Raw genomic sequence first — 15,209 nt, 5'->3', positions numbered from 1 at the left:
AGCCTGGTGGGCTGCCGTCTATGGGGTCGCACAGAGTCGGACACGACTGAAGTGACTTAGCAGCAGCAGCAGCTCAAAATGGCCAGTCCTAACTTTTGTTGTTATTCTTCAGAATTGGCTTACAGTGACTTTGAGAGTATTGTTACTTGATGTATGAGAATCACACAATTTTTATTGTAGTTTTGATTCATTGCATTCCCTTATAATCTTGCTGCTAGGAAATGGGACTGTCAACTGTATCATATGAGGCTATTATGAAATGTAGCTTTTGGTAGACCTAATAGAAACTCTTGATAAATAACCGATGTCATAATGGGACTTTGCTCTTTGAGGGGAGTCACTATGTGCCCCCTCAGTTTGATGTTCAATACAAGGGAGTGATGGGTGGTGCTATTTAAAAAAAAAAAGCATAATATTTTGCTATGTTTATTGTTTTGATTATTGTTTAAAAAGTTGTTGAAAGCTTGCAGTATGCTAGGCAGAGGGAGCATAGTGACAGAATAATACAAGTGCCTGTCCTCATTTATAAAAAGACAGGGGACTTCCCTGGCAGTCCAGTAGTTAAGATTCCGCGATCCCAATGCAGGCGTCATGGGTTCGATCCCTGTTTGGGGAACTAAGATCCGGCGTGCCACATGGCATGGCCTTAAAAAAAAAAAAAAAAAGCAAAGACAAGAAATATTTTCCTGTAATTAAAGTCTTAAGAAATTTGAGCCTTACCATGATGACCTGTAGTTTTATGCTTACCAGGGAGGAAAGCTTAGTAGGAATCTAATCAGAAATGGCAACCCACTCCAGTGTTCTTGCCTGGAGAATCCCATGGACAGAGGAGACGGGCTGGCTACGGTTCATGGGGTTGCAAAGGGTTGGACATGACTGAAGCAACTTAACCACCATCTCCATCCGGAATCTACCAGTGAAAAATCCCATGAAGATGCTATTATATTGTCTTCTCAGGAAGGACCAGGATACCTCATCCTGAAGCACAAGACCAAATCAGAACTATTAGGGGGTGGTCAGCTGTACTTTTAGGTCAATAGCTGTTTTTCTGAAATTAAAAAATGAGAGCTTGAGATAGAAGGTTGTTCTTTACTGCTGTTTAGTTGCTAAGTCGTGTCCACCTCTTTTGTGACCCCATGGACTATAGCCTGCCAGGCTCCTCTGTCCATGGGATTCTCCAGGCAAGAATACTGGAGCGGGTTGCCATTTTCTTCTCCAATGCATGAAAGTGAAAAGTGAAAGTGAAGTTGCTCAGTCGTGACCGCATGGACTGCAGCCTACCAGGCTCCTCTGTCCATGGGATTTTCCAGGCAAAAATACTGGAGTGGGGTGCCATTGCCTTCTCCAATGCGTGTATAGATATCAGTTATTAATACTGTGCACAGAGTTGGATGAGTTTGGACAACCAGAGGAAATAAACCTGGATCCAGCCAGTCAGCATGGACTCAATGGATTTAACAGAATTTCAAGAGCATTTTTGGCCAACAAATGTAAGAATCTTGGTCACCAGGAGTACGATGTACTAAAATGCCTTTTCCTTGTTATCTTCTGGCAGAATCTTACTTACCTTGTGAGACTTGCTTAAATGTCACTTCATTTGTCATTCCCTTCTTACTCTTCATTTCCTCTTAGCTCAGTGCTGTCGGAGCACCAGTCTGTAATGAGATAAGGAGCTTGTACCAGAATGTAAATCTGTACCTTACTCCCTTCATTGAGGAAGTCTTGGTAAGAAGTAGTTAGCTAACCTAAGTATCTTGCTTAGGGACATAGTTGATTTATACCCTGGCCTAGGTGTAATGGATAGGCTGCCAGTCCATGGACCAAACTACTGTAAAGTATTGTTCACTACTTTCTGTATGAATACATAGCTCATTAATATAAACAAAACAGCATTTTTTACATTATAAGTGGCCCTTGTCTTAGACACCTTTGATTCTGCTGCTCTTTGTACAGTACCTGGAATTAAGTATGTAGAAAATAAGTATTTGTGGACAGAATGACTGTTAAATGGTGCAGTATGGGAAGAATCTGGTGGCTCAGATGCTAAAGAATCGGCCTGTAATGCAGGAGACCCCAGTTTGGTCCCTAGGTCAGGAAGCTCCCTGGAGAAGGGAAAAGCTGCCCACTCCAGGTTTCCTGTCTGGAGAATTCTATAGACAGAGGAGCCTGGTGGGCTACAGCCATGGGTTCACAAAGACTCGCACACGACTGAGCAACTAACTTCAACTTAACATGAGAGGAACCAGTCTTGGCATTGATAAGAAGCCTTAGCCGTGGCATAGTCAGACTTAGAAATCAAAGGAGTCCGGACCATGCCTTGATTTGACTTAGTGAAGAATTCGAAGCAGTGCATGTAAAGGGTCTTATCTCCTCTAGGTGGCTTCTTTACAGGTATAATGCTTTTCTCCTCATGATTCCACGTCACTCTGGTTTTTTTGTTTTTTGTTTGTTTTACTTGTTTGTTCTTTATCTGTTGGTTGTATCTTTTTCTCATTATTTTGCATGGAGGAGTGCTCACTTCAGCAGCACATACGCTAAAAAATTATTTTGCACAGAGGAATAATCAAACAGGAGTTAGCTCCACTTCCTGATACTTAGTTTTTGAGGCCCTGGTGATGATGGTATTGAAGATTATATCCTGTTAGATGGATCAGAAGTGTCCTACCTGCAAAAATTTTTCCCCACTGACTTTCTCCCACTGACTTTCCTCTGACTTTGGTCAGTAGGAAGTTGTTGCAGCTCAGTGGTGCTAGCCAGTGTTGTGCTGATAGATGTTTAATCCTTTTGAGGAATGATAGACTAGTTGGCAATGATTATGAAGCAACTACCAGCTTCCCTGGTGGCTCAGAGAGTAAAGAATCTGCTTGCAGTTCTGGAGACCTGGGTTCTATTCCTAGGTTGGGAAGATCCCCTGGAGAAGGAAATGGCAACCTAACTCCAGTATTCTTGCCTGGAAAATCCCATGGACAGAGGAGGCTGGCGGGTTACAGTCCATGGGGTTCCACAGAGTCGGACCAACACACTACACTAACATAAAGCAAATAAGAAGTTAACTGTGTAAGCTGTTTAATCTCTCAAGTTTGGAGTTCCCTTAAGACAATAGGGAAGGTCTGAAATGAGTCACTGATTTGCCATCTTTGGTTCTTTTATCTCTAGCAGTTGTTTAAATTAAATCATGTAAAATTGAGAAAGTTGGACCTATTATTAAACTTCTCTGTCTATAGCTGTATTACTCTTCCCAAATTCTCCACTCCACCTTCCTCCTCAGCATATAAGTGGAAGGACCTCATCGAGTCTGAAGGAGTGGGGTGTTCCTTGACGAAGGGAGGTTGAGTTGAACTTAGACCTAGTTGGGAAGAAATAAGCGGGGGCAGGGACTAGTGGTCAGATGGGTTGGCATGGGCATCGATAAGAGATGATAGCAGCTTTTGAGAGATGGCAGTTGTAGGGACAGAAAGAAGGAGGTGGATAGAGAAGACTTGGGAGATGAAGATAGGCACTGTTTGGCAATTGAATGATTGTGAGGTTGAGGAAGGAGGTTTGGAGGAGACGTCCCAAGTTCCTGGGGTGAGGTGGTGCCTGTGACGGAGACAGGGACCCTGGCAGAGGAGGGGGTGTGGGGGTGTTGCTCTGAGACATCACAAGAGTATGAGGAGATTCCAGGACATCTGTTTGAAGATGCTGTGCAGGCATTGTGACTCAGAACAGATTGGCTAGAGAGACATTTGAAAATCACGAAACCATGAATTCGGAAGACATTAGGAACTAAGTTCCCAATCAGGTCCAGGTTCAACTCAACCTCGCTTTGTCAAGGAACATCCCACCCTTCCAGACTAGATGAAGGCCTCTTTCTTATAGGCTAAAAAGGAGGGTGGTGTGGAGGATTGTGGGAGACTCAAGCAGCTACAGAATAGAAATTGAACAGTGGGTCCAGTTTTCTCAGATATGAAAACTGGTTGGTTTTACTCCCTTTCAAACTATCTTCCCTTTCTACTCCACCTACAGAGAGAGGGCAGATAGTCTGATAGGGAGTGAAACCAAGCCTGCTGAGCAAGAGCCAGAGAAGCAGAAGACGACTCAGAATGTAACCTGTTTTGGAAGCCAGGAGAGGGGAGGATCTCAAGACAGGAAATGTGGGGATCAGTGCAGATTGCTGTGGGAAGGTCAAATAAAACAAGCCCCCAGAGTGACTGGTTTTGCGACCTGTAGGGCCGCCTTGATGCGGATTCCAGACGATTGCTCCTTGGCCCTTCTTGGGGTTTCCCACCGTCTGTCTCTACAGCTTTCTGCAGCTCTCACACCCTTCCGCGTGATTCTTAACAAGAGGGATTGCCATTGTCGTGGCCATTGGGGTTGTGGTTCCACTGGAAGTGTGTATGCTTTGAATTCCACTGACTTTTTGAGACTCACAGTTTACCGTAGAGTTCATCTGGCACCTTTTTACCTTCCAGTTTCCAGGGTCCTTCATCTCCATGCAGTTTCTGCCACTTACTTTCACGGTTGCACCATGGACCTGATTTTCTGGACTTTCTGCCCCAGAAGTCCTAAAGTTGGGCTTAACTCCTCTTTGGGCCTAACCTCTGTTCTGTTTAGCTTTCTCCCTGTCCCTTCTACCTCTGTGGATGGCACCGGTCCTGGACGAGTTGAGACCTCTCATCTCTTACCCCTCTTCCATCTTGTCCTCCTGCCAAGTTGAAATCATTTCCACCCCTCTCAGCAGCTCAGCTCCTTCATTCTATTGCCCTTCATCACACCCACCGGCAAAAATCTCAGCTCTGCCTCAGTTTCTCAGTGTTGGTAAAGAAAACCACACAGCTTAAGTGTGCTCTTCAGGTGAATATTCTGCAGTGTTATCACACTTAAGGAGTTGACTTGACCAATAAGGTTTGGTTATTCTCTTTGCGTTTGCTGTCTTTTTCCATGCAAAATTAGATGCTAATATGCATGTATTTCTTAGTTATATAGGTGACTATGTAGAAGAAAATTTGAAAATAAATTTGTTAAGCTGATTTTATTTTAGCCAACTGAAATGCCAGTGAAAACAGAATGCCTTGGAACTGACAGTGAGAGTAATGTGAGGTGGGGTTCATACGTCTCATCTTTTCTGATTAACCGCACATTGCTTGCTTATAGGAGCTCTTTGTCCCATCATATCCCAAACAGGTTCTTTGAACTTTCAACTTCAGTTTTGATCATGCTGCTGCTTCTAGAAAAATCTTACCTTTTCCAGCCTTGAAATTCTGCTCACTGGTTTAGTCCAGCTGAAATCCTCCCAGCCTAAATTTGGGTGAATATTTTTCCTCATCCGTCTAGAGTAATATCTTGTCCTTCTTTGAATATGGTATCCCCTCTGCCTATTTGGTGTAGACGCCCCTTACTCTGGTCCGGTTGATGAACTTTTTTGCTTATGAGTCTTTAAAAAAAATTCACAATCTTTAGAAATGTTAATACCCACAGTTTATGTGACTGTTTATATCCTGTGGTGGCACAGATACAAGGGTTGGTTATAAATGTTAATGCTGGGAAAGATTGTAAGGCAGAAGGAGGAAAGGGCAGCAGAGGATGAGATGGTTAGGTAGCATTACCAACTCAGTGGGTGTGAATCTTAGCAAATTCCGGGAGATAGTGAAGGCCTGGAAAGAAGCCTGGTGTGCTGCCAAGAGCTGGACAGGACTTAGCACCTGAACCATAACAACATAAAAGTTGATATATGTAAATGAGATTTGAAGATATTTTTATTGTGGGTGTAATTCTGTTTTTATACTTCAAAGTAAGTGGTTGGAGAAGTTGTACTGAGATTCATATTTTTAATTCATGTTATAAATTGTATATCATTGTGAAAGAAATTGGGCAGTGTTGATCTGATTAGCAATGATAGTTGGAGTTAATATAACTAGTGGTACTTAAACCGCTGTGGTTTCAAACAGTAAATCCTCATCTCACAGGGCAAGTCGTCTCTGAGACAAAACAGGCTGGTGTGTGTTTGGAGGTGCTGCTCTCTGCAGTAGCTCCTCCTGTGAAGCTGAGGTCTGCCACCTTGTGGTTTTTGTGCCGCAGGTGCTTTAAAGGAAAAAGTCCACTGGCTCGAGAAACTTACGGAACATGTGAACTAGCTTAGGTAGTGTATGTTTATATAAAGTTCCTGGTGGAAGACCAGTTTGGTTTGCTAATATAATCAAGAAATCTCAGCCACCTTTGAATGTATGTTGATATACATTATAGCTTTGAGTAACTTCCTGACGAGAGTTTAGTTTGAAATTAGAGGTAAACCTTCAGTATTTGGGGCTTCCCAAGAAAACTAAGCTCATGGCATCCGGTCCCATCACTTCATGGCAAATAGATGGGGAACCAGTGGAAACAGTGGCTGACTTTATTTTTTGGTGCTCCAAAATCACTGCCAATGTTGATTGCAGCCATGAAATTAAAAGACGCTTATTCCTTGGAAGGAGAGTTATGACCAACCTAGATAGCATATTCAAAAGCAGAGACATTGCTTTGTCAACAAAGGTCCGTCTAGTCAAGGCTGTGGTTTTTCCAGTGGTCATGTATGGATGTGAGAGTTGGGCTATAAAGAAAGCTGATCACCGAAGAATTGATGCTTTTTGAACTGTGGTGTTAGAAGACTGTTGAGAGTCCCTTGGACTGCAAGGAGATCCAACCAGTCCATCCTAAAGGAGATCAGTCCTGGGTGTTCATTGGAAGGAATGATGCTAAAGCTGAAACTCCAGTACTTTGGCCACCTGATGCAAAGAGCTGACTCTTCTGAAAAGACCCTGATGCTGGGAAAGATTGAGGGCAGGAGGTGAAGGGGACGACAGAAGATGAGATGGTTGGATGGCCTCACCGACTCAATGCACGTGAGTTTGAGTGAACTCCGGGTGTTGGTGATGGACAGGGAGGCCTGGCGTGCTGCGGTTCATGGGGTCGCAAAGAGTCAGACATGACTGAGCGAATGAACTGAAGTGGTGCTCGTGGTAAAGAGTCCACCTGCCAGTGCAGGAGACGTAAGAGACACAGGTTTGATCCCTGAGCCAGGAAGATGCCCTGGGGGAGGGCATGGCAACCCAGTCTAGTATTCTTGCCTGGAGCATCCCATGGACAAAGGAGCCTGGTGGGTTACAGTCCATAGAGTTGCAAAGAGTTGGACACAACTGAGGTGGCTTAGCACAGCATAACATTCAGTATTTGAAAAGGCAAAGATTGTTTTATATATGACCAAGGTTACTGAAAAACAGGAGTAGACTCTTGCCCTTAAGACCCTTACTCTAATAGGAGATGTAGGAAGATCTATAAATCGTCAGGAGACCACAGGCAACAGAAGTTTTCATTTTTGCCATGTGGGGATAACACTGTCAGTCAAGGGATATCTGGTGTCTCTGGAAGGCAGAGCAATCAGATCGTTTTGTAAGATTTCTTGTAAGAGGGGTCATGCCACCCCTCTCCCCACCCCAATATGTTTTAAGGTGGTGTTTATTCTTCTTTAATGTGTAGTTCCGACAAACATACGAAGTTCTGTTCAGTTAAAAACCTTAAGGCTTTCCACTAATAATCTGCAAAAAAAGAAATCGCAGCCAGAAAAACTCAAAGTGATTCTTTCTTCATTCTCATCTTCTGGGGGTACAAACGCTGTATGATTTGGCATTAGGGAAAACTGAGTGAGAGGTTCATTTCCAAAACCTGGCTTTTCAAGACTGAAACCCACTTCACAGCAGATGGGCTGTCCACTAGGTGGAGTAGTTCTCTGTTATTTATTGAAGCAGTTAACTGGCTCTGAGGAAACGCCTAACAGTTGCGCCCCCAGTTCTTGCAGAATTCCAGTAGCGGGGGTGTGCTCCTGAAGAATGCCACATCTTTTTGAAGTTTGAAAAGACTTTGAAATAAAAATGTAGTCGGGTTGAAGCAGCTGTGGTTCAGTGAGAGTCCAGAGGGATTTTGTTTTTCTAGAAAACAGGCTTAAGGGAAAAGCCAGTGAGTGGGTGGAGATTTGAGAAGGAAAAGGGTAACATAACCAGCATGAGATGTGCCAAGACAGTGATTGGTCCCGTGTTGCCCATTTATTGACTCTGGGGCTTAAGAGCTGTCACTGGAGGCTTATGGCCTAGGCAGGGGGAAGGCAAAGAGGAGTTAAGAAGTGAAAGAGAAAAAGGAAAAAAGTGTTACCGTTTCAGGGTCAGTTCCTTTTGGGGTGTTGGGGAAAGATGTAAATAGGGAGAAAAGTGATAAAAATCGAGAGACCAACTGTGAAAATATCACTTCTCAGTCTTCATAGCTTCATAACATCCGTTCTTTACCAGGAGATATTGAACTAAGCTTTATCATTATGTAACTGCAGTCAGTGTAAGACCGTTTGTGATATCTTTTCCAGTGGTTTGCTGTGTGTTTGTGTACTTTAGAAACCTGAACTGTGCCTATGTCCAAAATCTAGACTTTTCCTTAATCTTGTATCTCAGTAGTATGTTGCCGGAAGGAGCTTCCTGATGATCGTATGTACAACTAGGTCTTATGTTCCTGGATTCCCATTTTGGGGAAAAATCTGCTTTCTAGTACCCTTGTTTTCTGTAGTTTTTAGTCTCTGTGTACCGAAGAGTGGCATAACTTTGGGGAAGAAAGTTTTGTTTAAGCACTGAAAAACAGAATCTTAAAACTTTGGGAGGGTTAGAAACAGCCACTACTTTTAGGAAAGTGATAACTTTAATCAGCCAGAAAGAAAAAGCGAGCTGTTTTTAAAAGACTTCCACCAAAGGAGTTTCCACGACATTCTTGATGTCTCGTTTACAGGGTTCTTTCTTGTATCTCACCTGGAATCCACTTGCTGTAACAAATTCTGTGTATTCCTTATCATTGAGGAGCGCTTCCACACCGCCTGCTTATTCGCGCAGCACTGTAGGGCCAAGTTCTTGGTTTAGCTGTAGCCCAACATGTTAAGTCAGGGCCGGTTTGCAGTACTCAGAAGAGAAATGTTAAAGAAATATAAGCAGCAAGAATAAGTGAATTTCAGAGATGTGAGAAAGTGTTGAGTAGCTGTGTGTTACATGTCTAGACACCGTGGGGCCTGTGAAAGTCATCACCTTTTCCCTCAGCATCTCTGCTTGTGGGAGTTTGTCTTCAGATGGCGAACAGCTGTCGGCCATCTTCTCTGTAAGACTGTGGTGTTTTTGTCACTTCTCTTCCTTTTAAAGGCTGCGAGTTGTTCCAGTTCCTTTCATCTTTCTTCGGAGGTTTTATTTTTCATCCTGTTAATCATCTGTGAGTCCCTTCTGAATCCCTCCCAAGTTTGAGTTTTCCTCAACATTCCTTTTCAGTTCAGCGGTACAAAGCTGGCTGTATCACCCTGAGAGTTTCTGATCCCTTTTGAGTGTCGTGAGGGGAGGACTTCACACTCGTACCTGTGCTGGAGTCCTTGTATTTGCTTTCTGGAAGTGTAGTCATGCGGTGCTGACTGGCTGTCAGATTTTTATCTCCTGTGACCTTGGTCTTTTCCTCTTATGTTTATTTATAGCTAGTACATTAATCATGTTTTATTTATGAAGTTTATTTTTCTTGGCTGGGTAGATTGCTTTGTTCTGTCCTCGCTGAAATCCATTGCTTTTTTTTTCCTAATTACTTCACCACTTACTCAATGTCATTTCCATTCTTATCTTCCAATGTGCCCAGCCCATGAGCTTCATATTGTCTGAGCTGTGCACGTCAGTGATGCAGATGTTTTAAAAAGAAGGGTGGAAAACACGGTGTGTTGATGTTTCTCAGAATTCATTCTGGTGAGCAGCCAGGCTGAGTGGTAGGAGAGCTGTCCGTGTTCGCCCGCCTGGGATCTGCTCCTCTCACCACCAACGTTTGGTGCCTCCGTTTCCACACAGCTGTGCCAAGGAACAAAGAAAGCTTTGTCGGAGCAATTCATCTTGCACGCTGCTGTCAGATTTAATCTCACCCACTGCCTTGTTCATCTCTCTCCCTGTTCAAAACTTTCAGTGGCTCCCCATCACCCCTGAATCAAAAATAGGCTTTCTAGTCTGGCATTCAAGGCACATTTGGGCCCCAGCCTCCCTTTCTGGTCTGATTGCCTGGAACTGTTTCATCCGAAATGAACCACTTGCTACTCCCTGGATATCTCTCGCACTTTTAGACCTTGGTTTGTCTGGGTTGTCTGCTCTGCTTAGAACACTGCCCCTCTCCCATTGGATTGTGTCTGTTAACACCATTTAAGGCCAGTGTCTTTCGTGTTCCTTTCTCTGTGGGTTTCTTCATCTAGATAACGATCTTTCCTCCCCACCCTCCAATCTTTGTGCTCCCAAGGGGGTGCTTATTTTATTTTGTACCTTGTTATAGTTGTTCTTTAGAAATAACCATGCTTTTCTTGTCCTTCCTGGTAGACTGTTTATTTTTTGAGAAGTGTCTCTTCCTTATCTTGGTAACTTTGGATATACCTACTAGTATGTGTTTGCGTAAGTACATGCCTAAGAAAATACATTTTTTTCTTACAGTACTTATGGATATGTGCCAAATATGTGAATTATATCCATTTCAGCACATTATATATTTGACTTGCATTCTATTTTAAGTTCCTTACCTGGTAGCAGACTGGTAGAGTTTGTGGACTGGCCACTGGTCAACATCATTGTAGACCTACTTTTTTTACCCTTAAAAAAATCTAGAAGGAATTAAAAGTTTACGTTAATTTACTGTATTAGTCGTTTTTAGTTAAACCAAAACTGTTAAATGCAGCAATTGCTTGACTGCATAATTAAAACTGTACTCTAAAAAGCCCTTTTATAATGGATTCTTAATGTTTTCTAGAAACTACCCAACTCTAGCTAATATTGAAAGGAAGAAAAAGTTAAAACTTGAAAAGGAAAAGAGAGGAGCGGTGTTGACGACGACACAGTATGGGTAAGTTCCTGAAAATCGCTTGCACTCTCAATGCTCGTTTTAAATGAATGTACATTCTTACAAATAATAAAAAGAGGACACACCCGAATCCTAAAACCTCCGTATTTTCAATTCTGAAATTTTTGCTTTTGTAGCTTTTTTGCCGAATTTTTAAAATTATATTTTAAAATAATATACCTATACTCATAGGTATAGTATGAGTATAATAATACGCTATACTCCTGTGGTTTTCAAAATGATATATATTAACAGGTCTTTTTTGTCTTTGTCCCCTGGCTGAGCAGTCCTCCTTCCCAGAGACAACCCGTTTCGCCTCTGTAGAGATGTCCCATTTGTATACAGCACAGAGATAGTAGTCTCTTCTGTTCTTTTCCTTTTCGATATGGTCCTCCGTCTTGCTTATTTTAGCCAAATAATGGATAGCCCTGTATTAATATATAAGCAAGACTCCTCATTCTCTGGGTGTGTAGGAAGGGTAGGAATATCCCCACAAGGTCGTCTTTTTTTTTTTTTTCCTTAAACCAATTCTCTGTTGACAGACATTCATTTTCAATCTTTTCCTAATAAAAAGTTACCCTTATTCCCCTGTACATACATTTTACACATGCAGATGTTTCTGAAGGTAGGTTCCTAGAGGTGGATTTGCTGAGTCAAAGACATGTATTCATAATATTGATAGCTAAGTGCCAAACATCCGTCGCAGAAGCTATCCCAGTTTACTCTCCCAGCAGCAGTGTATGAGACGTCCCATTTTCCCAGTATCTCACCTTCACAGAACTTTCCCATTTTACTTTGTATCGTGTACAACTCAATGAATTCATCCATGCACACATACCTACATACCTGTGTAACTTCCACATGGATTAATGATATATAGGATGTATTTACCTCACAGAGCTTCTCTCTTAGGCCTTCCTACCTAGTTCCACGCCTGCCCACAAAGGTAACCTCTTTTGAGTAGTATCATCATAGATTTATTTTACCTGTTCTTGGAACCTTGTATGAAAGTGAAATTCGCTCATTTGTGTCCAACTCTTTGCGACCCCAAGGAATGGAATTCTCCAGGCGAGAATACTGGAGTAGCTTATTCCTTCTCCTGGAGTGGGTAGCCTATTCCTTCTCCAGGGGATATTCCCAACCCAGAGATCGAACCCAGGCCTCCCGCGTCGCAGGCGGATTCTTTAGCAGTTGAGCCACAGGGAAGCAGAACCTTGTATAAGTGGAATCACATAGTATATCTTCTTTGGTATAGTTTCTATGGCTCAAAATTATTTTGTGCTGTTTGTCCGCATTGTTGCATGTAGCTGTAAATCCATTCTTAATCCATTCTGCTGTATAGAACTCAGCTATGAGAATGTATCTGGGTTGGCCAAAAAGTTCACTCTGGTCTTCCTGTAAGATGGTACGGAAAAAGCGGAACAAACTTTTGGCTGTGCCTATATATTCATTCGGCTGTTGGACGCTTGGGTTGTTTCCGCTTTGGGCTATTATGAGTAAAGCTGCTATGAACATTCTTTTAAGTGTCGTTTGTGGACGTAAGTACTTGCTTACTGTGTGTTTAGTTATGATAGACGCAGGCAGTTTTCTGAAATGGTTGTACTGATTTATATGCCTACTGCTGCTGCTGCTGCTGTGACTCTGCATCTAATTTCTTTGTGTCCTGTTCAGTATGCAGTATTGTTATACGTTACACCTTTTCCTCATGTCATGCCATTTCCTTCATGACTAATGATGTTGGACATCTTTTCATATGCTTATTGGTCATTTTGATAATTCTCTTGTGAAGTGCCAGTTCAAATCTTTGACTGTTTTTTAACAGAGTTGCTTTTCTTGATTTGTAGGAGTTACTTAGATGCAAGTCACTTTTTGTATAGAGTATAGGTGGTGCAGATACAGTCTTGCAACTTGTGGCTTGCCTTTTTACTCTTAGTAGGTGTCTTTTTTTTTTTTTTTCCCCCTCTCATCACACGTATCTGGGGTCAGTTGGGGGATATCTGCTGATCTTGACAGTCACAGCCAGGGGTTGGCTAGCTGATGGGCAGGGTGCCTGTGTAGTTAACCATTTCTCGTAGCCTTCATTCTTGAGTGTAGATCATCTTTCTATCTGATACTGTTTTTCTTTTGCCTAAAAGACTTCCTTTAACATTTCTTATAGTGAGGGCGTGCTGAAGACTTCTTTCAGCTTTATGTGTCTGAAGAGATTTTATTTTGCCTTCTTATTTGAAAGATAATTTTGCTAGATAGCAGTTCTAGGTTAATGGTGTTTTTGATATTTACAGTACTTTAAAGATGTTGCCCCACTGTTTTCTCAGTTGCATGGTTTCCAAAAGAACTCTGCTGTTACCATTACCTTGTTCCTCTGTGTAAATACCTTTTATCTCTGGTTGCTTTTAAGATTTTCTTTTCATCACTACCTTTGAGTTTATTATTATATGCCTTAGTGTTATTTTCTTACCTTGTATTATTGTCCATTGAGAGTAAATGTAATGAACCTTTTTTCAAAAGGTCTTTTTTTTTTTTTCCTGCGCATAGTTTACATAAGCATGTGCTCACATAATTATTTGTTTTCCTCTTAAGTGTAGTAATTAAGGTGGTTTGAGAGGGCACTTGATTTGAGCTAGCTGTGAAATTGTGCTTGGTCTATGATCTTTAAGTTTATCCCCCTGTAACATGAAGAGAATAATAATTGAGTTGGCCAAAATGTTTGGGTTTTTCTGTAAGATGTTATGGAAAAACCAGAACCTTTTTGCCACCCCAATACCTGTCTAATCTATTTCAAGGAGTTATCATGAAGCTCAAATAAGAAACAAGGTATTATGTTTGTAAAATCATCAGAAACTTTAAGGCTCCTTAAAATTAAGTAGTTAACACACTTCATAAAGTCTAAGGAATATCTTGTGTGCTAAGTTGCTTCAGTCTTGTCCAGCTCTTTGCAACCCTGTGGACTGTAGCCTGCCAGGCTCCTCTGTCCATGGGATTCTCCAGACAAGAACACTGGAGTGGGTTGCCATGCCCTCCTCCAGGGTATCTTCCAGATCCAGGGCTGGAACCCACACCCGCACTGGCAGGCGGGTTCTTTACCACTAGGGCCACCTGGGAAGCCCCGAGGAACATTTTACTTTATGTATAATAGGAATGAAAAAATGCTGCCAATTCAACTCACTTGCTGTTGATTGACAACAGAGCCCAATTTAGAGGGATTAAATTATGGGAAGGAAATATGCAATTTGGGATTGATAAAGTGTGATATATTTGTGTTTTCATTTAATGTTCTGTCTTTGGAAGCCATTGAGTTTATTTTTTTCTGATCTCTTCAGTGTAGTAGGTGACAAGTAATTGATTTGACAGTTATATTAAGAATTGCATTTTTCTTATTGCAGCAAGATGAAGGGGATGACCAGACATTCGCAGATGGCAAAAATCCAAAGTCCTGGCAGACATCACAAGTGGAAAAATGGCCATGCCGAACAGGGAACAGCTGCTGGGTCAGGCAGCCGCTTGGGTGATGTGAAGCCTGAAAGTCCACGTGAGGCAAATTCAGACCCCCTGGGTGTTTTGGTAAACACTGACTCTGGTAAGCTAAATAGGAAAACACCGTGTTTTTAAGAGTATAGACAATGATGCAGAAGTTGCTTCTTCACATCCTTGTTTATGGAGAGTTCAGTGGCAAAAATGTAAAAAAGTAGAATGATGCTTTTGTTCCTAATATGAGTGTCTTATTTAAAACCTCACTTTAAGAAACTTTTTATGAACCTTGGGAATGAATGCATGAAGCAGGCAGAATGTGGGAGAAAGATTATATTTATTGGGTAATTTGCATAGTATCGTATAATCTTGGAAATATCTTAAGACTGTTTCGAATGGGTTGATGCTGTGAATTCAGATTTACACCATTAGATGAATTTTCCCACCTAGAAAGCAGTAATTCCAAGGGAAGCCAGTATTTTTGCTGCTCAGCATGAACCTGGTCTCTTTGGGTAAATAACATTAATTCAGTATATTAAATAATACTGTTCTTCCTCACAGCATAGAATATATTTATATGTCTTGAGTTCCCTCTAGAATTTAGGAGATAAGTTTACTCTTGCTTACAAGTTGAAAAATTAAAGGACAGAAATGTTGCTGTCATAGAAAGATATCATTCAGCCTCTAAGGCTTCATTTCTTTTCTGAAAAATGAAAACATCGATGTAAATATTTTACCATCTTTCTTTCCAGTAACAAGGTGTGAGGCTTTATCTAGTTGCTAGTGCTTCTTCTTCTGCAAAAGCGTGTTGCCAGTGAGTGGACTGATGAGTGATTGTTATAGGTTTGCCAGCAGGC

General features: G+C 41.8%; 1 protein-coding gene across 1 annotated transcript in view; it reads left to right on the top strand.

Moving 5' to 3' along the window:
- NUFIP1 (nuclear FMR1 interacting protein 1) overlaps positions 1-15,209 on the top strand; it is a 32,398-nt gene that overhangs the window by 5,052 nt on the left and 12,137 nt on the right. The window contains exons 6-7 of the mRNA XM_069602215.1: positions 10,795-10,887; positions 14,268-14,461. Of these exons, the coding sequence (XP_069458316.1) occupies positions 10,795-10,887; positions 14,268-14,461 (287 nt within the window). The remainder of the gene's footprint in view (positions 1-10,794; positions 10,888-14,267; positions 14,462-15,209) is intronic.

The sequence above is a fragment of the Ovis canadensis genome, chromosome 10 (assembly GCF_042477335.2).
Source record: "Ovis canadensis isolate MfBH-ARS-UI-01 breed Bighorn chromosome 10, ARS-UI_OviCan_v2, whole genome shotgun sequence".
Classification (NCBI taxonomy): domain Eukaryota; kingdom Metazoa; phylum Chordata; class Mammalia; order Artiodactyla; family Bovidae; genus Ovis; species Ovis canadensis.
Note: the sequence above shows the minus strand (reverse complement) of the source record. Positions and strands in the feature narration are given on the sequence as shown.